The 24,806-nt window shown below is 36.9% G+C and overlaps 2 protein-coding genes across 7 annotated transcripts in view; one reads left to right on the top strand and one right to left on the bottom strand.

Annotated features, from left to right (window-relative positions):
- The window catches only part of CBLB (Cbl proto-oncogene B), a gene marked incomplete at its 3' end in the record, with an annotated part of 203,883 nt that overhangs the window by 143,891 nt on the left and 35,186 nt on the right, over positions 1 to 24,806 (bottom strand). The window lies entirely within an intron of this gene.
- On the top strand, positions 23,600 to 24,373 carry LOC307053913 (ras-like protein family member 11A; the record flags this gene model as incomplete). The annotated part of the gene is made up of 1 exon (XM_079705379.1): positions 23,600 to 24,373. Exon 1 carries the CDS (start codon positions 23,645 to 23,647, stop codon positions 24,371 to 24,373), a length of 729 nt encoding a protein of 242 aa, XP_079561505.1. The 5' UTR covers positions 23,600 to 23,644.

Below are 24,806 nucleotides of genomic sequence, written 5' to 3'. Positions count from 1 at the left end.
AAAAAGAAGAAGAAAAGAATAAAACAGAGGGAGGGAAGGAGGGAGGGAGAGGGGAAAAAAAGAAACAGAAAAAAAAGATTATGAAGGATAGGAAGCAGGTCATGTCAACCACTATGTTCCTATAGTACCTATTGCCATGATCTGCACATAGCAGGGACTCAATAGGATAAATGTTTGCTAAATAAAGAACAATATGAATGAAATTTCTGGTTTTAAAAACTTAGAAATTCAAAGAGATTTTAAATTTTAACGTGGCATTCTCTATAGCATGTGTTGAGCCAATGAATAAATAAATTAGCTTCTCTATATGCTCAGGTAGACAGACACCTTGTACCTGGAAAGGTTTCAACAAACATAACCATGTTTACTGCACAAATGAAATCTTAGGACAATGAACGCAGTCCTCCAAGGGAAGCTACCTATATTCTCAAACATCCACCAACTCCACTTCAAAGCAAAAGTAGAACTTGATACTTTATTCATATGGTCTAATGAACTGACTCATTAAAACATCTCACAGAAGGCAGAGATAGAAAGTCTGAGATCCCTATCTGTTATCAGCAAGCGGATATTCTTTTTAAAGGTCATAAAGATATGATGAGCCTTAAACCCCTCCCTAAGTTTTGCCAAATAGCTGGCTAAAAAGCAACTCAAAAAAAAAAAAAAAAAAAAAAAAAAAGATATGCCACAGGAAATAGCACACGTTATACCAGGGTGTTTTAAAAATTAATGGGTAGAAATGTCCAAAAAAGAGATGCAGCAAAAAAAAACTCTCAAAACTGTTAAAATATAAATCAATAATACAGAATTGTTTAGAAAGTACATCTTAATTTACCAGAAGTAAAGAAACTAAATATGGATTTGTGTAAAACATTCAGTCATCTTCCCCAAAAAATTTTTAAAACCCTATTTTGAAGCAACTCATGTTCATTACAAACCTACAAGTGGAACCATATGAATTACTAAGCTACTTTTTGAGCGACTCAGAGACACAAATCTATATTCTTTTAAGCTTACTCACTAACTACAACGACGAATTACTTTGGTTAAAACAAATACCGAACTAAACATTTAAGTCAATCAATACTTAGAACAGTCCATCATACATGTATCTAATAGAATACCATTATACAAAGAGAAGCTTTACCTTTTCTAAGTAAATTTCTATTGATACATCTAAATTTCACTGAAATAAATTTCACCAGATCAAATTTTACAGAAAGATTAGTCACTTTTTGTCCTAAAGAGTCTACTTTTCATTAAAAAATTATGAAGGGTAAAATATTTTCCATTATCAGTAATTCAATTATTGTGCTAACTTGCAACATAATCTTATAAAGAATCCTGAGGATTTGGCGTATGTTCAGTAAGCATTTTTAATAGTTCAATATATAGTTTTATTTATGAAATAACAATGTTCAGAGAAACACATAAAATTAAGGGAAAACAGAGTAAAGATAGATAAATAGATTGCACAAAGCATAATAAAATTTACAACAAAGACAAAAACTCTTATTTGTTTAAAATAAATTCGCAGGATTTTTTTTCTCAGGATTATGCTGTTAATTCAAAGATTATTCAGAATAACTGCTTCTGAGGTAGACTCTAATAAATCAATATCGAGCTGGAAAGGATTTTGGAGATCATGTGGTACAACTCCATGAATTTACAGATAAGTAAAAGTGCCCAGGACACTTGCCTGACATCACACAACTAGTTGAACTGGAATGCAAATCTCAAAACGTCTCAGTCAGTACTTGTTCATTATACTATCACTGTGGATATAATAAATATGCCACTGCTTTATGTGGTAAAATCAGAAAACAAGTCCCCAGGAAGGAATCTCTGTTTATAAAACTTTTCCCAAAAGAGATTATTGATCCTTTGGTCTGTTTGACCAGTTTGGCTATTTAGGTTTCTGTACTAACATCTTTCTTCTACTGAGTCTTATAAAACCAATAGGAAAAGGATTTTTCATACAAATTTAAAAAGAAAAAATTTAATTTTCCATCCCTTCTACAAAAATTATTAAAATTTTCATCTAAAATGGTGTTTTTGTTAAATTCTTAATAATCCTAAAAAAGAAAATTTATTTTAAACTACCTTACCTTAACATGAAAACTATAAAAGACTAAGCTAAATTACTAATTTTATTCTCCCCACCTCAGCTTTATGTCTTGCCCAATCTCTGTCTCATACGCCTTAGAAACACTTGTTTCTCTAAGGATGAGTATGTGCATTTGTCTTGCAGTTTATTTTGGTGGTAAATTGTTCAAGTAATCATTCATTCACCAGAGATCCCATTAGGGAAACTTTGTGTTTTCATAATATAAACTTTACATCAGTTTCACATTGTACCCTATCCAACTATACTCTGAAGTTTCATGAAGGAGTCATAATCTCCATTTCTTTTGTTTTGCCCCACATGCTTTGTACCGGGCAAATGTGCACTAACTGTTCTTAGTTAAAAGTAACAGTCTATGACTTAAGATTGTACTCTTTGGGCCACCAACAATAACCCATTAGTTTAAAGTACTTTAAAGGTAAGAACAGCATTAGTAGACATTATTCACTGCCAATATTTCCAAATATTAAATTATTATTATTTGTGGTTGTTATTTATTTCGTTGGTTTTATTTTCTTTAAAGAAGTTAGTAACTATTGATGCAAATGCTTTCATGTAACAATTTAAAAAAATCATTTTAGGACAAATCCAAGACTAAACTATACTCCAATACTAGGCTCACTGAAAATAGACTAAGAAAAATTCCTAAAACTAAGTAACGTATTAGGTAATGTAACTGTAGCTTTTAGATTATAAGATCAGAATCAATCCTATCTGCCAGCAGATAAATGAAAACATAAAATAACCCACCATTTAAGTAGATTCTTTGACTCATTCACTCATCAAATATTTACTGAGTTTGGCCATCTGCCAAGCACACTTCTGGGCAATAGTGATATAGCAGTGAAAGTACATAAGATAATTGGATAAATGAATGAATGGAGAGTCAGATGAAAACAGACAGACAAATAAAAAATAACTTTGGTTTTATTATACTGCTACAACAAAATCAGAGGTTAAAAAAAAGAAATATATAAGCAACACATATCCATCTACAAAGAGCTCAGGACACAAATATATACAAAACATGAATTCACTTATAGGAGATTATTAATATAGCCCAACTGGATGACATGAACAGAGTACTGTTACTTGAAAACTATTACTTGTGTCAATAGTCATTTGACTTCTCTGTGAAAGCGTAAAGGCTGACAGCGTTAGCAGGAGACCATACAACCAGCTCAGTACCACGTTTCTGTTGCATAGCCATTTGTAAGCCTATGTACAGCGCCTTCTGACTTTTTCTTATTTTTAAGCATACACGTAGTCTGTCGAGAATAACAAGCCAAAAAATCACCTATGGCAAAACTATGGAAACAGTAAAAAGATCAGTGGTTGCTAGGGATCTAGGGGTTGGCGGCCCAGGAGTGACGGTGGAAGAGGGGATGAGTAGGCAGAGCACAGATTTTTAGGGCAGTGAAAATATCCTGTATGGTATCATCAAAATGGATACATGTCATTATACATTTGTCCAAACCCAGAGAATGTACACACCAAGAGTGAACTATAGAATATAAACTATGAACTTTGGCTGATTATGACATGTCAGTGTAGGTTCATCAGTTATAAAAATTGTGCCACTCTGGTGGGAGATGTTGATAATGGGGGAGGCTGTGCATCTGATAGGCAGGGGATACAGGGGAAATTTCTGTAACTTCCCCTCATTTTTGCTGTGAACCTACAAAAGTACAGTCAATCAAAAAAATAATAATAACCTCACCACTGTCTTGTATATTTTTTAATTCCAACACATCTAATTAAAAGGTCTGTTTTATGCTCACTGTTGTTTACAGTTATTAGAGTCATAAAATCAAGGACTGGGAGATGGGAATGTGTACAAATCCCAGGAGATAGGAATGTGTACAAATCCCAGGCAGACCCAGCAAACTGCCAAACACTGTTCTTATTGTTTTCTTTGCAAATCCTGGTTGGTTAACTGCTTTCTCAAACAGATGAGGGGTCAGGTGGGGCAAAGGCCACATACACTGTTTAACGGTCTGTAGCAAAACAATAAAGCAATGGTAAACTACACATGTGATTTTAATGCCTCATTGTTATGCACCTGAAATGAAGAGATTCAGTAAAAAATGAAGACGGGACATTTAGAGACGGAACCAACAGTCCCTAATAACAAAGCATAAGCTAGCTTATCAAAAATAGCAAGTCTAAAATTCCTAAAGAAACATGTTTGTAGATATTTGAAGAAAAAAGAAACTTTTAAAACTCGCACTAGCTTCGAGAAGAAGACATATGAGCTAATGCTACACCAAGTACAGAAAGCATACACCCAGAAACATACGTTAAGTCTTGCTGGGAGCTCTACAAATTAAGTGACACTGGTTTTACTATAGATTTACACCCATTTAAAATCAATGATTGCCTGGAAATGGTGTCAATCCAAAGACATTTTCTTTTGGGAAATGTTTTTCCCTCATTTTTATTCAATGAAATTAATGATATAGTATATATTTCTAATTATATTCATTATAGTATTCTCTATTTTATTACTAAAATAAAAGTTTCTTAGCCCAAAATCTTTAAAATGTTTTTCTTATAAAAAAGTAAAACATTCAGTTAAAACACCCAGAATTATTTTTTTGTGAATCAATTTAAAGCAGTTTAATATTTTTATTTTAAATTCATAAGAATCACACATTTAAAAAGACGAGCTGTATTCTATAGTCCACGAAGAAACCTATCCTAGTGAAATTACAAAAACAAATTAGAAGCTATTGTACAGGTGTAACTTGAACTTAGGGGAGAAATAACCAAACCTGGTAAAACTTTATTTCTAAACCTCAAAATTGAAAATCAGGGGAAGCTTAAACATTGTGTCTATCATACTAAATGGTTGAAAACTTAACTACCCTAATCAAAGATATTCCAGTTTGACAAAATAATTCATAGTTATAAGTCGTTTTTTTTTCTATAATCATAAAATGTAGAAAGGATTAAATAGAATTGCTTGCAACACAGGAAGAAATTTGATTTTATATCATATTCCAACACCAAATCAAACTTATATTCATTTCTTTATACTTCCTGTTAGGATTAAAGGCCTGCTACTTCCAGGAAATGCTGAGGTTGCCCACTGATCAATTTTAAACATTAAGCACTTCACAGGTATAAGTTTAAAACACTGCTTAATGCATTAAATATGTATTTTCTATAAAATATATAGTTCAGAAACCACATGTTTAAAATCCATTAAGCCTCCACTTTGACTACTACTTTATATTATCAAAGCAATTAGTTACCAGAAGAAAAGCTTTAGCAGATACGTATGTGATTAAAAACATTTCTTTTTTATTCTAATCCAAATGATTAAAAAGTAGTTTGAGGAAACCTTCATTAGGCCTTTCCCTAAATATTAGAGGATTCCTGCTGGGCAAAAATAAGAGTAGGACTTTAATTCCAATTTTTGACATAGACCCAAGTTGATAAAACGAAATGTTCTGAGTCTGTGTGAATATAGTTGACTAAGAGGCATAGTTAATATCTTTCAATATAGGAAGATTAGTCCAATGCTGGCACTAATGCTAATGAACAATCCTGATACTTGCAGAATTCTATGACAGAACTCATAGCCTGGTGGAAGGATAGCAACATGGAGTTTAAGAATTATTTTCTCTCCTGGCTTGGTGACCTTGAGCAAGTCACTGAAACAAGTCTATAAACTCCTATTTTCTCATGTTAAAAATGACATGCCTATGCATGTGCATGCATACACATGCACAGACACGCACACACACACTCAAATGAGTGTGTGCATAAGTGAAGAAATTTGAATGAGCTCCATGGATGATGCCAATTTCCTGCTATTTATATTGTGCTGCAGTTATGCAAAATATTAACACTGGATGAAGATTCAAAATAAAAATTCGGAAAAAAAAATTTGCCTAGATAAATTCCAATATTCTACTTAGCTCTGAAATTCTGTAACCTTGCAAAAATTACTTCCTTTTTTTTCTACTTGGTTTCCCTCCCTTTCTTCCATTCCCCTTTCTTACACTTGTTTGTTTGCTGTTTTAACTTAAGCCTACCAGTAATATCTATACTACTACTTTGCTGCTAGTGGCACCCAGAGTAAAACAGGACAGTAGGTAAAAGCAGAAACCGACAAAGATGACTGGTTGATGATAAATGTTAAAAGACTGTGGTGGATATAATTTCATAAACCCATCCACTCATCCAACAAATACTTACTGAGCACCCTTTATGTCTCAATGTCTGTGCTAGTCAATGCAGTGTACAAGAGTGAATAAAAACAGACCTAGACATATCACAGTCTTCAAAGAACTAACAGATCAGTATAAGAAAGGCAGGAGTCAAACTATCAGGCAAATGAAACTAACACTGCAACCATACCAAGGACTATTCAAAGGAATTCGACCTAGTGAAGTCTGAAACATCTTTCCTGAGAAAGATCAGATCTGAGGAAAAAATTGGAGTTACTGATACTGAAAGGAAAAAATGACTGCTCCAGGGAGACGTGAAAGCTCTGTGGTAAAAGGGAACAGAGCAATTCCAAGGGACTAGACAAAAGGGTCGGTGTGGATGCAGCAAAGAAACAAGGGGAAAGTTGGTGCGAGATGAAGCTAGAGGGGTAACAAGGGATAGACTTGGGAGGCCCTTACAGGTTATGTTTAAGATTTGAGACCTATCAAAGCCCTTGAGATTCTTCCTCTTTGTTCTTCCTATTCCTATAAAAATTTTATGTAGGAGACTGCTAAGCTTCCCCTCGACAACTGGTTTAAATAAAATCTATATCTTAATTTCAGAGTCCTAATCTCAACTTAGTCATCTTACGCAGGTCACTTAAACAGTCTATCAATTTTCCTAACTATAAAATGTAAATAAAGTCACCAAGCCCATTTATGTCTCAGAGATATTGAGAGAATTAAATGGAAAATTGCACTTTAAAGGATGAAGCAAAGAATAAAGTAGTGTATGAATTCAAAAATATTTCAAATACTATTAAAACTAACCTACCAGGCTTCCCTGGTGACGCACTGGTTGAGAGTCCGCCTGCCGATGCAGGGGACATGGGTTCGTGCCCTGGTCCGGGAAGATCCCACATGCCGCGGAACGGCTGGGCCCGTGAGCCACGGCCGCTGAGGCTGTGCGTCTGGAGGCTGTGTTCCGCAATGGGAGAGGCCACAACAGTGAGAGGCCTGCGTACCGCAAAAAAAACCAAAAAAACAAAAAACTAACCCACCAAAACAATATTTTTAAATGGGTAAAACTCAGCTAACTCAGCAAATTCAAGAAGGAAACAATGGTAGGTCATTTTCTATGGAAGGAAGAAGGATGATAAAATGTTAAGAAAAAAATCTAGAGAATATTTCACTATATAATAACATTCTTTCTGAGTAACAGATATAAACATAAAACAGGAAAAAGTCAAATTAATTAGATCAAACAAAATCCCCAACATGGATATCTTGGGGCTTATCTCTGTTGGCTTGTTTCATGGGGGAAAATACTTAAAAATATTGGTAATGACAGTTATGGGAACAAAGGAAAACTTGCAGACGATACCTATTGATTTTTCTGAGTTTTTACTAAATACAAGGTAAGTTCTCCTTAACCGCTTTATTACATTTACAACATAATTTTTATGCAGAGATTTTCTGAGTAAAATTATAAAAAGCCATCATTTCTCCTCCTCCCAAACATTAGCATTTTGACTATGAAAATATTAGTCCAAAAAACAATTACAAACTTGTCTTTCAAGGTCTGTAAGGTTATGTCCCCAAGGGCCAAAAACAATATTGCATTTATAGTTTATCATAGAAATATTAGAGAATACATAACTTTGTGAAGAAAGACTCACATCTGAGGCACAAGTAAGCAGCTATACATACAGAACCAATTACTGGAGGATAATTAGTAAGCCTATATCAAAAAAATTCAATAACGAGGACTCTAAGTTGGGTATTACTCAAACTACTTTTAGAAAACTGTAACTGTTTGCTTGTCTTCCCCACTCCTGGGAAATATGCTTTTTTCCTCCTTCTCATCAATGGCAGCATTTCAGTAAAGAAAATCTGCCTTATATGCTGCCTGCAAAGCCTATTAGACTCTCCCATGAAGAAAGATCCTAGAATAGAAAAGGCTGATTGATGGCATACTGAAACTTAAATGCAGTTCAAAGAAGCACTTTTGATTTTTTTTTTAATTCTCTCTAATGAAAATGAAAAGAAAGATCATCTGGATTTAAACTCAAATAGTCATGCCCCAGAATTTGAAAAATAAAGGAGTGAGACTCAAAATCAGAATAGGATTTTGGACAGGATTAAATTCTCTCAACCAAAGCTTTTATGTGCTTTATGTTTATATGTTCATAAAAGGTAATAAGAAAAATATAATTTGATAAAAAACAAAACATTAGATAGAACACAGATATGAGGACTTGTCAATATATCTAAATTAATTAACAAGCATCATGGAGGTTAAGTAAACTGTTGGTTTCATTTAGTTTCGTTTTATGCAAAGTAGCATATTTAACTTGATTTAAATTTTTTTAACAAATCTGATCTAAGTTACTTTTCATGAGACTAATCAGACTTTGATGCTATTAGTATAATCTTTTAATCAATGAATTATCTTCCACCACTGACCGCATTTGAGGAGAAGAGTATAAATGTATAATATGTGCTGAAAGCCTAAATACTTTCATGGAAGCGTAAAGGGATGTGGCACCAAATTTCACTGATTTGTCTGAATTCACTCTTGTGCCCATTCCTTCTTTACCAAATATTCTCATTGCCACTATCGTAAATTTAGGCTTCAATTATGTCTTATTTGTACTACCACCAACACTGTCTATAAATGTGCCGATTACCAATTTCATCAACTCAATGTATTCTGCACAATGGTGTCAAATCTTCATAAACACACCTCTGGTAATGTCACTGCTCTTCAATTATTCCTCACGTCCTAATGAATATGAGACATATTTCTTAGTCTAAGATTCAGGTACCTCCAAGATTTGGTATCAGCCACCTGCAGAGCCAAATTTCCTACCCCTCCCCACAGTACCACCACAAACCTTGTTTCTGCTGCACTTGTGCCTTGCACAGTTCAGTCCCTCCATCTCCCATTCTCTACCCACTAATATCCCATCTGTTTCTGAAGACGAAATCAAATGCTCTCCACAAAATTCTCCACCATCAGGCCAGCCTAGCACAAGAAATCCGTCCTTCTTCAGGAGTTCTTTATTTATATTTCTTTCAAATCAATCTCCAGCACCCTTCTCCACAAAATCATAATACCTCTTGTATACCGACATTATTTCCCTGATTTGATAACTCCTTCAGGGCAGTCTGAGCTTTAAATTTAGGGAGAATGCCTCACACACCCATGGGCACCTATGTCTTTATTGAATGATTGATAAAAATATCTTTTTTCCCTTTGAGTGTAGTAGTGAAAAGAGAGATAAATAAAAGCATCCATCTCATTCAAAGGATGACAAGAAATACCACAGGAAGAAAGGCTATTAATGGACTTATATTAAAATGGAATATCAATGATAACTTTTATCAGTTCCACTGAAACATACAAAGGTTGCATGGTGTCATCTGACTTAGTCTTGGTTTCCACTTTGCTAAACTATAAAATTAAAAAGAGCAAGCTGACTGTCTCAAAGCTACTTGAAGCAAACCTGTCAATTAATTTCATCTAAACCGTTTAGACAACTACTAAGTAGGTTTGCCAGATCTTCATATTTAGCACTTAAGCTTTTCTTCCTTCAAAATTTAATTTTGCTATGTTAAGCTCCTTAGTACACCTAAGGTTCCAAGTACATTAATGGAACTCTTACAAATACTATTCATTATTCCCTATGCTAAAAAATACATTAAAAAATATAAAAGCACTCCAGAAAGTGGTCTTCAAAAAAAGGAGAAGAAAAAAGTATCCTTTAGAAGTACAGAAGTAAATTGTGCATAAATTGAATTCTACTTTATGTGTTTGTGCACATGGGCTGTTACCCAATGTCAAGCTAAGTGCTTTTGAGAAGGAAAGTCTGTATTTGAATGTTGAATAATCACTTCCGTAATCAATTCAATCAACCATCAAGTTTACTGAGTACCAAAATATGGACCCAGTACTACTAAGGGGATACCAAAAATAAATGATCTTCTCCAAAGGGGTCCAAATTTCAGTTGAAGTGACAAGTCTACCACAACTGCAAGCAATGTAAAACAAGGTATACTTTGGCAAACATCAGTATCCAGCTTTTAAGAGCTAAAACTGTTTCAGAAAAAGGAGAAATCAGAAAGGTCTAAAGACTCAAGGAAGAGGTGGAACAGGAACTGGGTGGGTATGATGAAGAGATTCCAGATGGGTGGGAAGGGAAATCATGACCAAAGGGATGGAGGCAAAAATTAGCATGACATGTTTCTAGGATCATGAGCAAATGAAAAAGAGATGGAGACAAGTCTGAAGTAGTGAGAGATGAGATAGGATATGTAAAGTAAACCAGCTTACAAAGAAGATGTTTAATCTTCTGCAACAAAGGCAAATGACTCCAATGGGGAATGAGGTGTTAAAAAAGACTTCTTTAGCTTTAGCACAATGGAGGAACAAGATATTGGAAGGCCAGCCATCAACAGTGATCTAGCCATGAGTGAAGGAAGGCTGAAATAGCTGCAAGAATAGGGAACAAGAAGCAGCAGCAAAGAGTATTTTTAAAAGAGAAGATTCAATAGAACTCGGGACTACATGAAGAGGGGAAATAGATGAAAAGGATTAGTAGTCATAGATGACGTGAAGCTTGATGACACTAACAGAAGCAAGGATGTCAGGGTGTAAGAGGAGGAGTTCAGGCCCATTAATTTGAGATAATGTTATGATTTCCAAGCATACATGTTCATAGGCAATATGGAACTAGAGCTAAGTTGAACAGAAAGAGTGAGAGACAAAAGAACCATAAGCATGACAAAGGTGGTTGAGAGTTAAATGAAATCACCAAGAAAAGGGTAGATTCGAGTCAAAGACTGAGCCTTGGGGAGTACCAGCATTTAGGAACCCAACAAAAGGAATGCAGATGGAATAGTTTAGAGTTAAGAAAGGAATTGAGACAGATAAACATTACTGAAAACCAGAGATGTGAATATTTCAAAAAGCAGTAGGAGGTGCTGCAGAGGCCAAGCCACTGAGTTGAACCATAAGGTCAAAGGAAATCTTAGAACAAGTTCTGAAAACGGGAATATACCAAAGCCCAAATTCAAGAAATAACAGAAGGCATTGTTTAGGAAAAATTAAAGAGTTGTGTGCACCACTAGTTTGGCAGTAAAGGCAGGCAGAAAAGTGACTAATGTAAGTTTTCAGGTTGATGTGAGAAAGAAACTGGTATTTAATAAGCATTGTGGATGTCTGAGGTACTATATAAATATACATAAAGCAAGGAACACAGTCACAGCCAATAAAAATCTAATTTGCCTTCTTAAAGTTTTATGTCTATCAGTTTATCATTTTAAGTTATTATGCTGAAACTTGTTTCCAGGAATAAAAATACACTTGTGAAAATAAACAATTATTATTTCAAAAGGTTTAATTAAATTATCTCTTGTTTAAATATTCTGGTTTCCAGAAATCCATGTGCTTTCATTTAAATATGTCACAATACTACTAAAGTGGCTTTTTAAAAAATACCACAAACTTCGTCAGAATTAGTGAAAGCTTGTTCTGAAGAAACTTCAGACAATAATTATTCCAAAGAATGGAAACTAATAAATTGGTAATAATAAAAATGTATTTACAGGTATAATCTTGTAAAATCAGACCCTAGACTTAAACAAACACTTAATTCCATAATAATTCAATATAGAAAATAAGCCATTAATTTTAACAGTTCACCATCATCAACAATCAACATTTATTAAGATTATATTCCTATACTGACAAAAGTATGGCTGAGACATAAAATCTCCAGGTATTTACAATGTAGTTAGAGAAATTGGAAAAACATTAAAAAGGTAATGGAATGCGTTCGTGATAATAGTATTCCTTATTGAAAGAAAGCAATTTAAAAATAAAGCACAATGATTACACAGTTTTTGTACATCATAAAAATGCTGAGAAACAGCACTGACATTTTTGAAATTAAGGCAATAAATTAAAAGTCAGATTTAAATTAAAAGCAAAAAAAATTATGTATGATTTTGATTACTGTTGATCATAAATATACCACAAATTCAACTGTGCATTACCACTGAATTTAATGCAAATACTGTTTAAATAATTCTAAACACAACAGAAACTAAGAATTCTTTAACTAATAAATTAAAATACGAAAAGCCTATAGAAGTTTAGAAAAATGGATAATTGTGAAGGTTAGTTTTATTTAAACAATTATAAACAATAAAGTATACAGCTATTTTAAGCTCCTCTATCACTTTAAGAGCTTTAGTAATTCATGAAGTATAGGGTAAGGTACAGAAAAATTAAAGACTAGAGATTTAGATTTAGAAAAGTGAGGATAAGCCCTGTGCTACTGACTTGTAAAAAAAAATTCTCAGAGAAACCTGTTATGTTCGTGAGCAAAAGGAAAATGAAAAAGTTTGTTTCAACTTAGCTCTGACTTAACCTCATAACTGCACCTGTCAATCTGCAAAACAGGAATCCTTCTACTTACATGTAACCAGTAACTCCATTATGCTTTCAACATACTGGGCAAGATGTTAGATATAACTTGACTAAGTCTAGACTCATATATCAGCTAAATACAGTCAACCATTATGAAAACCACTTGAAAAGTATACATTTAAATATTTAAAGTCGAGGCATGAAGTTTCTCAGAAAGTCAAATTAATAGACTCAAGAATACATAATGGGGTGAAAGTAGGTAATACTGCTTGGTTTCTACACTCCTGAAGGGTTTTACAACTCAACTTCAGAACTAATCAACAGTATAGTTTTTTGTTGTTGTGTTTCTTGTGTCTTTGTTTCCTTGCTCCTGAAAAGTTTCAACTTTCATTTCTAGAAATACAAGGTCATTTTCACTAAATGGCTATACTGCAAAATTCTTTAAATGGATACCACGTTACCTTTCAGTTTTACTCACCCTACCTATAGAATAGCAAACAATTCCAAAATTCTGTTGATACACTATTTTCCTATTATTACATAGAAAAAATATTCCTAAAATGAAAATGTTATCTTTATACATGAAATCCACTGATGCTAAAACTATATTAGGGTTCAGAAAGAAGCAGGCAGCAGAAAAAGTTTAAAGTAGTAGAAGCAAGATTGGTGAGGGGGGGTGGGAGAAATGACATATAATTTGACTCTAAGAAAAAAAACTGTCATATATAAATGCATGCTTAAGATATCAAAGTTCATCCTCATCAATCAGCAGTTAGCCCTCTCCCCGCCGCCCCGACTCACCCCCTTCTTTGGTCTTGCAGTAATGCAGGAAAACAACCTGCTCCAGCTTATAGAGAAAACATCAACACATTTGTTCTAAACCCATCATCATAACTAAGCTATTTGACTCTCACACATACACAAAATTTAAAAATGTGAAACCTCAACAAGTACAGAAAGAAATTCTTTAGGATAATTTTAAAGAATTTTGTACCATAAAAATCAAGAAAATACATACAGAAAAACCAGACTTCGCCCCACTAAGAAACTCAACAGAACTAATAAGATGAATATTCATATGGCTTAAAAAGTTCCAGAAAGTTTGTTTTCCATCCCTGCTACTCCCCATTCTATTTTGTTCTTTAACAGAGGAAGAGAAATTTTAACTTCAGAAAACCAATAATCCAACTATTTTAATAGAGGTTCATAAGATCCAGGTTAAAGTTTACCTATCCCTTAAAGGTAGGACATGAAGTGATCACCAGCATTTAAATTTTTATACAAATGCCAAATAAGAACTAAATATTCCATTGTTTCTATTTTCTTAATTTTATGGGATTCAGAAAATTGATCTGGGTAGTCATTCTGTCCCTTACATACAAACACAAAATAATTTAGGTGCCTCGTTAACATTATTCAAAATCCTAGTCCCCTAAAGATCAGTGACACATAACCTACTATTCAAATACTAGATATCTGCCTAAGAGATCCATCAATATTTCAGAGCCAAACAGTTCAAAGGTTTACACATTCACCTTCCTAAAAGCCAAATGCCAGAGAAAATGACTAACCAATAAGCCCTTTCTAGTTCTACCAATAGGCAGTATCCTATCCCAAAGAACAATCTATAGACAGGATGATGCAATTTCACAGAGTACAGATTCATATAAATGTTACTGCAAAGAAAGAAAAGAAAATTTCTGCAAGGCAGGTAGAAAAAGAAACTGATTTACGAAGGTCAGTAGCACTTCAGCATGCTAGTATGTGTTTGTACTCTCCTCCGTGAACATATGAGAAGGTGCTGCAATCATCTCACCGATGACACTGCTTTCTCTAGATTCCCAGGAATTAAAATGTGCATTAAAAAAAATATATATATATATATATATATACACACACACACACACAGGATTTGTACTAACTTCCCTTCTTTTATTCCTCAACTAGTTTTTCAGTATTTCAGTATTTCTCTGTATCTTTACTCGACTTCTTCTTCCCTCCTAACTCAGAGGAAGAAACAGAGCTTCTCATTTCCAAGGTCATGACTCCATCCCTTCTCACCTCTTTTCATGGTCCAAATATAAAGAAGCATAGATGTGAACCTGTCTGTCTGTATACATATTCCTGTTCACATCATGTCACCATACTAAACACATTTGTCTGCATCTTGTTTCATTTTCTTTTTCTTTTTGTAAAACCTTTAAAAATTGTTCTATACCAGCAAATATAGATACAACTCTATTTTTACAAACATAAATTTCCATCGTATTGACGGATAATTTCTTTAACTGATTCTTTGTCATTTGCTATAAATTACAATTACAACTTTTATTTATAATTATTTTTATTCACGTGCATTTACATATGAATAGTGTGTGTGCACACGCACGTAGGTCACCGGTGTTTGACCTGTTTAACAACAAATTACACTTTTGAATGGGATAACGTAAAATATTTCTAAACGCAAGAGGCACGGGAAAACTGCTCAAGAAAAGCTGGTAAATACGAAAGAAACAAAATGCCTTAAGAGTTCTCAGGCCGACTAATTCTTTAACAACTCCAATAGCTCAGGTCTGATGCTCAGGATGAGCATGTGACCAGGCAAAGACACTAAGTCTTTCCATGGTTAATTTTGGAATGAACTGGGACTCTCAATTTTGGGTACCCTGAATATCTCCTCCCCTTGAGAGTGAACTAAAATAATGTTCTCACTCAGTTACATTTGCTGGGGGGTGGTATCTCTTCAAGGCACACTCAGAGCCAAAGTAAACAAACAAATTAAATCTAAAATAGAGTGAGAGGATAAGAGTAGGACCCTTTCAGAGAAGGATGGAAAAATAAACCTCCCATGTGATAGGATTTAAAATTTTCTTCAGAGTCTCCTCTGCTATTCTTAGTACCCAAACAATTCTATCCATTTTGTTTTGCCTCTCCATCTTGTGGTTTCTTTAAAAAGCAACATGTGTTTAATCAACCTATAATATTATTCATATATCATCACCCCCGTAGCACTGTCTGGAGACCTGACTAATGGTGGTTAGGTACATCAGCATTTTCTGATTTATAACTTCACTGCTCCTTAAATCAAAGACAACAGAGCTGCTTCCCCAGATTGGAGCAAGGAAAGCTCTCCTGCCTTGTCCCTCTCATCACATCCCCTGTCTTGCTGACATGCTCTATTTGTGCTGCTTGTGTTCCTGTTTATGGCTCAGAAATGTACTTGTTTATAGAACCCGTTCAATGCCCTATTCATCTCCAGAAGCTAAGTGTGTTGAAATTAAAAGGCTGTGCTTGAATTTGATAAGTGAAATGATAGAGGATGGAAGGTCTAAACAGCTTTATCTTAGGCCCTTATAAAAGGCCCTAAAATTCAAACATCGCCTCTGACATTCTTCCTGCTCCTACCAAAAATAGATGGCAAGTTTGAACTTCACTGAAACAGCTGTTTCTGGCTATGATCAGTGTCTCTGACAAATAAAACCACACAGAACAGAAGGCTCCCTGGCCTGATCGCATCTCTGCTTCTCTTGGAGACCTTCCATTCACACCACAAAGGGAAAGGGCGAGAAGCACGGTTTCCCCTCCCGACAGAACCACTAGGGTTTGCATTTCTCTTGCTACCCCAGGCCCCCTTCCGGGCCACAGGAGTTCAATACAGACATTTTCAGATCCACAAACTACTTTTACCTTACAAGAAAACCTTGAGTTCAAAGTAATCAGAGTAAGAAACACATGGAAGGTTTCATGTTACGTGATTAGCTTGTATCCTACTTCCAAATCAATCAGTCTGTTCCAAATCCTCCCCCGCCCATTCAGCTGCCTGCACACTTTGATAAACAGGTTATTACTGCCTTTCCTACTGGGTTACTCTTTCACTGCCCAACATGGAGTGAGCCATGAACCTCAGTGATCTTGACCTTTGAAAGGAGGATGCTTTTCTGTCTTGGTCACAATTACCCTCTTTGTTTCAAGTTGCAACTAATCTCCTCCTGTGCTGAGCTCCATAACTTGCCAAGGTCTCCTGAACTCTGAGTCCAGAACTTCTCCCCAGCTCAGGGTAAAAAGCACCCTGCAGGGTGCCCTTGAACTTCCACGCTCATCATTTCTCCATTATTCACCTTCTTCAGTGCCTCCCCCACCCCAACTCTGGCCCTACTACTAATTCTAAATAGCTGGCTCTCCATCTCCCCACCAGGCTTCACTTTCTTCTTTAAAAAGAACCAAGTAAGCTTCTTTCTCGCCATTTCTCCCCGTATGGTCTCTGTCCCTACTTTACCTTTTGAACTCAGAGGTTCCCTGAAACTCCCCCTCTTTCATAACTCTCCTCCCCATCACCAGTCTTCAGAGGAGTATGCAATTAATTGGGAATCTGAAAACTTAAGCCTACAGGTGTTTTCTTCCTGTGTTCCCCAAACTCCAGATTTGCGGGTTGTCAAATCCACTGGAACTCCCTCTACAGTCCTGCTCACTCTCCAGGGATGAATGTGAAGTAGCTCCAATCTTCTCTCTTTAAAAGGCAAGTTTATGTGTAAGGGGCCTTGCAAAGGGTACAATTTGTGGAGGCTGTAACCACAGCCTTGAATTCAAATGTCAAAACACCTCCCTGCTTATGCACGTACAATGGACAACAGGCTGGTGTTCTGCTGTCCAAGCTACTGTAGTTAACAAACATGTATCTAGAACCTGAACCATGCGGTACAGCAGGGACTGGCACAATATTGTAAATCAACTATTCTTCAATAAATAAATAAATAGAAACTAAACCAACTGCCACATATTTCTGTCACCTTAAGAGGGTTTAATAGCACAAACACAGCCTTGGCTCAGGGCAACCGTGAAGTAGACTCAGGCTGTCTTTAGTGAATTCCACCCTCCACTCTCTGGGCCCCTTTCTTCTTTGTACCCTTCCCTGGTGCCCATCACCTAGCCCATTCTTACTCACAACTGGCTTAAGGTAATAACAACTTAAAAGAGGATTTTTATACCACTGTGGACGTCCAGGTGGTGGAAATGGAGAAGCCGACAGCTCAGCCTGATACAGTGACCCTGATGGCATAGCAAGGGCACTGAAAGCAGGGGCAGCCTCCAACGTCCTTGCACTACACACCACCCCTGAGAGGGAGACTTCACTCTTCTACCTTCTCCCTCTCAGACTCACAAGAAGAGGACCTATCCCCACACTTGGGAAAATGTTAGGAAATGACAGAGCCATGCCCACAATCCTAGAGTATAACCATCTAGCCCCTTATCCTAGAGATTACTCTTCTTCACAGAACGTACCCCTGAGATTCTAGCATGTTCTGTGTGTTGATTTCGTGGTCTGCCTCCCCCACTAGAATGTCTACTCCACGAGGATGGGAGCCACAGTCGGTTTGTTCACCAGTGAATCCTCGTGCCTGGAATAACTGGTGCCCTGAGAGCCCTCACCAGACAAGAGCTGGATGAAGGGACCAGTCTAGTCATGGTCATCTCTTCCTTTCAGTTTTGCAGATAATGGCTTATCAGACACGATGCCGAGATTCAAACTCCTGGCGGGAAAATAGTTTACTTAAATCAATCTTCCACTCCAAGTTCCCATTTCCTCATCTCCTTGAACCCTGAGATGGGGAAGAAGGGAGGAACTGAGATGGAAAGGAGAAGGAGAGGAAGAGGGCAAAGGGAAGAAGGAAGAGGAGAAGAAAAAAACATTCAAAGCAAAATGCAGATACTGTTTAGTTTTCCAGGTATTTTCTGTCTACTGTCTAAATCATATGGAAGAGGAATCAGGCTCAACAATTCATAATTATCCTGTGTAACTAAAACAGGGCCAGGACAGAGAAGGTGCTCAACAAATGACATTGAAGGAACCAATGAGTAAATAAATGAATTCATAAAAGTTTGAGAGTAAGGTAAATTAACAACAGCAGATTTTACTGCCATGTATCAACTCAGTTTTCAAATTAAAAACAACTCCTTAGTAAAGTGTTTTAAAGGTACGAAGTACTTGCCATTAGTTAAAATTCTTATCTGTTTCTCACTGACTGTTCCTGATGAAAATGTGTGAAGACAACAGTATAAGAAGGTATGATGTCACTAATCCTAGGCTGATGATAAGCATTCACTCTCCAGTATAATAAACAATGTACCACATCATCAAGTGAACCCCAATCTTTCCACTCATATTTCATTTCAAATCTGAATGGCACCATTGAGAGTATTTTGGTAACATATAAATTCATAAAAATTAGACAATATCAATTTAATAAGACTGAAATTCCTGAGGAGGCTGCTTTGATTTAGCACCTAAACAACAAATCTAAATGCTTTGGAAATTTAAAGCCAAGCACTTTGGGCTTTTAAATGGCTCCAGCATGACCTGTCCCCAGTTTTATTTATGGAGGCTCAAGTTCATTGTACAACTCAATTAGGGCAACAAGATAGTACATACTTCAAAAGAAATCCATTATCTCCTTGACTACAGAAATAAACTCACATTTACTACATATGTAAAATGTTCTCTGCTAAGTCATTCATAAAGAAGTAATAAAGCCATGTGGTACAAAATGTAACAATACAGTATAAAACATGATCTAAATTTTAAAAAGGTAAAGTATGAAACAAGATACACTAACCTGGAAACATCACAGCTCCAGTACACAATCCAACAAATTTCCTACTCTGTTCTCTAGTCTTTATCACAATCACACAAACTGTTCTGGAGTAACCTTTCACATGAATTTTAAATGGTGCCACTTCACTGCTGAAGAACCTACAATAGTTCTCCACAGCGTTTGTAAAATCAAATCTATATTCCTTAACTCTCCATTATTTTGTCCCCAACTTCATTCACCTTTTCATCAGCTTTTATCATTCCCTCAAATAATATTAAAGATAAAAGCAGCCCACATTGATAACAACTAATGGCCTTGAACTATATTAGGCAATTAACCAACATTTTTCTATACACTATACTTTCAACCACTCCACAAGATGGATATTATAATATCCTTCTTACAAGTAAGAATATTGAGACACAGATAAGTTAGGTAAATTATGTAAGTTACACAGTTAGTCACTTGGAGAGCTAGAGTTTGAACTCATATCTGTCTGGCTAATGATTAGTGGAATCCAAAATGGGTACGGAAATGAATGAAGCCTGAAGACAATCGAGAGACCAGAGAAAGCCATAGGAATAACGGAGAACACCAATGAAATTTAAGAGCAGATTTCATGGGTACAAGGAAATAAGAAAGGTAGAAGGACTCGGGGTGTGCTTGCAGAATGAGATTTTGGGATTAAGGATTCCTGAGGGTAGCATGACTTGGCCAGGGGTACACATGGCTGAGTGGAATAATGATAAGAGCTCCTGAGAATGAAGTCAACCAGGTGAGAATTACAGCTGCCTAGAATGAAGGTAACATCTGAAGTGCAAACAAGATTGTGGGGCGAAGTTCCGTTTAAACAGTGTGGAGTACGCTATGAAGACGGATATTGACGTCTCCAAGGCTGTGCCTTCAATGGGAGTTGGAAGACTGTGGAAGCCTTGACAGGAAAACTGTTTGCAAGTAAAAAGAGCAATGGTCCGTAAGTGGCTCCAGAGAAACAAGAGGTTTTCAATATTGCTCCAAGGATCAGGATATAGACTATAGTGCGTGAAGGTTTTTACAGACTGATATGGAAGGAAATGTTCCTTCTTTTCCATTCATATATAAAATGAATTCCAAAATGTGAATGAATCATAGGCAGGTAAGATTACATGTGGCCATTCCCTGGTTTTCTTTAAAATGCAAGATGCCTGGTATTTGCGTGCAGTTATAGATACGCATACAGAATGCGATGGAATCTGGCACGGCCATAAATTTAGAGACTGGAAAGAACATTGGCAGAAGCACGTGGGTCGTTCTTGTCATATAACACTGCCCTCCTTTCAGCTTTCCCCACCTAGAGCTTCACACGTAATTTTCGATGATTCTGCAAGGACAGAGTATTTTAACATAATGAAACATAACTAAATTGCTTGAGACTGAACCAGATCATTCAGTGAAGCTATATCACGTCCCCAGTAAGAGGATGTAAGTTGCCTTTTGGACTGAACATGACAAACCAAACAATGCTTTCTGAAAATTTCTCACTCATCATTTTGAAACTTTTTTTTCCTACTACTCATCTCCCACACAGAAGGTGGTTCCTATAACATTCACAATTTCTTGTAAGTGGTATTATTTAGTCTAAAAGGTTGTAAAGCACAGGGCACTTTTCCATCCATTATAGTATAAGCCTGCAAACCCCCCAAGCAAGTAACTGAATTTCACCAGTGTGTGTGTGTTCAGAAATAGGGCCAGGCACCTGGTCTCTATTAAGATCCTAGAGCCCTAGTGAACTTGGCCAGGCAGAGCCGCACCAGAGCCTCCCCGGACACCGGCCAAATGGAGAAGGGGAAGAGAAAGACTTGGGGACACAGATAAAGGAAGGAAGGTATAGTAAAGCAGACACAAAGACAGAAACACAGGAAATCTGGACCATCGATAGACAATATCCTGTTTAACCCTCCATGCGTCATAAAACCCAACACAGGGATGGTCATAAATTCGTTTAACATACAATAGAGTAAGTGTATAATATAAATCACAACAATATAATATTAAAGAGTCTTATTAGCATGAATCCAGCGCTTGCTTTTAACTAAGCAAAGCACAGTTAATAAAGCTTTATTTCAAATGGCCATGACTTCACTTATTACTATTAAACAAATGTGGAACTTAAATCTCAAAGTAATGCGGCAGAAACAGTGAACACTTTCAGCACGGAGGTGACTTTTAGCATACAGTTTTGGCTGGGTGTGAAAGAGATACAGAATAGTAGCAGCTTCCACTGATGTTCCTCTCCCTCTCACCTAAAAGTATAGCAGCTCTAGTCTACGAGGTGGTGAATGACTGAGGCTCCTTTTTTCTTGGGGTTTGGCCATTCCTATGCCATAGCTCTCCTCCCCGTGGCCCAAGATGACTCAAAACCACTGTAGTCAGCAGGGAGCAGGAAAAGGGGGGAGAGGAGGGCATGTGGCCTCCCTTTAAGGACATGATCTAGAAGCCTCACTTCTATTCACATCCAATAAGTCAGAACTTACTCACAAGGCCGCATCAGGTCCACGCGAGCCCAGGAAATACTCTTTACTATGGGTGGATAAAAATGGGGGAACATACAATGAAAGAAAGGAGCAAAATGAATTTTCAGAACACTTAACAGTCTTAAATAGAGATGACAATGGAAACTACAAAATAATTTTCACTAGATATTAATTGAAGTTTCACTGAGTGAATTAAGCCAAATTAGAACACTTTTCCTTAAAGGAAAAAACATATTAAGAGAGAAGCCAAACTACATTAAAGGTAGGATTGTATGAAATACTAAACATCTTTTAAAACTACCACCAAAATGGATATTTTCCCATTTTAGTTTCAAGCTCTTTTTAGCATAGAATAGAAAACACACAAATATGCATCAATAAGCTTAAATAACATTACTCTTGACCCCGGGGCGAAATACCCTCTACCTTTCTTTCCGTGATAAATTTAGAAGCAAAAGATGATTATACATAAAACATAAATTGAAGTTTCTTAAATAAACTTTCTCATCTGAACACAACCTACGTGGATCTTTAAAAATAAGCAGCAGGTCTAAGGTATCTTAGCCCTGAGTCCAGAAAAGGTCAAAGGAAGTTTTACACCACTTTCTCCAGGCACATTTCAAGATCTCACCTACATCAGCAGTAATGAGGTAGTTCAAAAAGGTGAGAAAACATTTCAACCACAATGGAACAGAAGCTTCTAGGGAACTTCTATGCCAAATTTCTAGACCAGAAAATTTAACATGAACAACGTGCTGCAATTCTTTTTAAGTTATAGTCTTCCTGCAAACAAAGAACAATTTAAGTAACAATCAGTTTTTTTCTCCTATCCCCCTATATAGTAACTGCTAAAGAGACACTGTAATATCCCCTAATGTAATGATAAAATAATGTTTTAAAATATCATTTTTATAAAGCTCATGAAATATGTCTACTTCAGGAAATAGAGGTAACTTTTTCAATCTGGTTTTGGACCTTATGACAAACTTTAGCATCAAATACTCAGGTGAAACAGATATAATGAATACTGTTTGTCTATACGATTGTTTTCTCATAGTGAAGGCAGAAGATCAACTCCTACACACAAAACTGAAGCTGTCTTCATGATATGGAAGATCTCCTTCTAAAATCAAAATTCTCTATCTCTTTCTTCTCCATTTCTATGGGAATAAGACTCAATATCAGTAGTAATTCCTAACCCTGTGTCACTTCACAATTCTCCCAAACTATCTTTAGGGTGAAACTAAATTCTAAAAAGAAAATCCTTTCAAAGTTAGTTAGCATTTACTTTCGTTTAAAATTTCCTGTCACTTAGTCTAGCATAGTACATAAAAATTTTTAAGATACATTATTATGATTCTGGAAATATTTCTTCACATTTATTGATCATCCCCCTGTAGGAGAAATTCCTGCTGTTGAAAGCCATTACAAGAAGGGCAAATTATTTATTACTGCTGAAAATTTAAATCAATGCAGCCCTAATAACAGTACTTGAAATGCTATCTTCAAATACTGACAGTTTTGACTTAAAGGGATATCTCGTTTCATATGTAATTATGTAGTTAGCACACCTGTAAACCCAAGAACCCTAACAATCAAATGTAGTTGACTTGCCGCCATTTTCACTGGAACACTTACTCAGGAATTCTACTGCTTTAGATGTTAAGAAACAAGTAAGAGAGCAACAATTTACAGTTATAATCTGTACTTTCTACGCCTCCACCATAATGCATTGTTGTCAACATCAAAACAACTTTTAAGACTGTCTGTGGGGCGGCCGAGGTCCCCACGCACCGGTGTCCTCACGCTCGACCGCGCGCTCCATGCGGCCGCCCACCATGTCTGGACACTTTCTGCTCGTGCCCATCCCCGAGTCCTCCTCCGACTACCTCCTGCCCAAGGACATCAAACTGGCCGTGCTGGGCGCCGGCCGCGTGGGCAAGAGCGCAATGATTGTGCGCTTCCTGACCAAGAGATTCATTGGCGATTATGAGCCGAACACAGGCAAGTTGTACTCGCGGCTCGTGTGCGTGGAGGGAGACCAGCTCTCCCTGCAGATCCAGGACACTCCCGGGGGCATCCAGGTCCAAGACAGCCTCAGCCCGGCAGTCGACTCCCTGTCCAAGTGCGTGCAGTGGGCAGAGGGCTTCCTGCTGGTCTATTCCATCACGGACTATGACAGCTACCTGTCTATCCGCCCCCTGTACCAGCACATCCGGAAGGTCCACCCCGACTCTAAAGCCCCCGTCATCATCGTGGGCAACAAGGGGGACCTTCTGCACGCCCGACAGGTGCACACCCGTGACGGCATCCAACTGGCCAACGAGCTGGGCAGCCTGTTCCTGGAAATTTCCACCAGTGAAAACTACGAAGATGTCTGTGATGTGTTTCAGCATCTCTGCAAAGAAGTGAGCAAGCTGCACAGCCTCGGTGGGGAGAGGAGAAGAGCCTCCATCATCCCCCGGCCACGTTCTCCCAACATGCAGGACCTGAAGAGGCGCTTCAAGCAGGCTCTCTCCTCCAAAGCCAAGGCCCCCTCCACCCTGGGGTAGACCCGTCTCCACTGGATGGACTCGTCCCCTTTTTATCATGCATTCATGCAGCTGAGAAGACTGGGGGTCACCCTTTTTAATCACACATTCAGAGTTTATTTTTATACAAACTATTGGTTTTCAAGTGTATGTGTATTTCTGAAAATGCAAATGGTGATTGCCTAGAAGTTGGGTAGAGTTTTTTTTTTTTTAATAAAAGATTTTTTTTAAACTGTAAAAAAAAAAAAAGACTGTCTGTGGTATGATCACTGTATAATTCGTCAAAAATCATGACGGGAAGAGCCTTCTAATAAAGCCATTGAGGGCTTCCCTGGTGGTGCAGTGGTTAAGAATCCACCTGCCAATGCAGGGGACATGGGTTCGAGCCCTGGTCCAGGAAGATCCCACATGCTGCAGAGCAACTAAGCCCGTGCGCCACAGCTACTGAGCCTGC

This window comes from Hyperoodon ampullatus (assembly GCF_949752795.1).
Source record: "Hyperoodon ampullatus genome assembly, chromosome: 5".
In the NCBI taxonomy this organism is placed as follows: domain Eukaryota; kingdom Metazoa; phylum Chordata; class Mammalia; order Artiodactyla; family Ziphiidae; genus Hyperoodon; species Hyperoodon ampullatus.
This window is presented reverse-complemented; position numbering and strand designations above follow the sequence as displayed.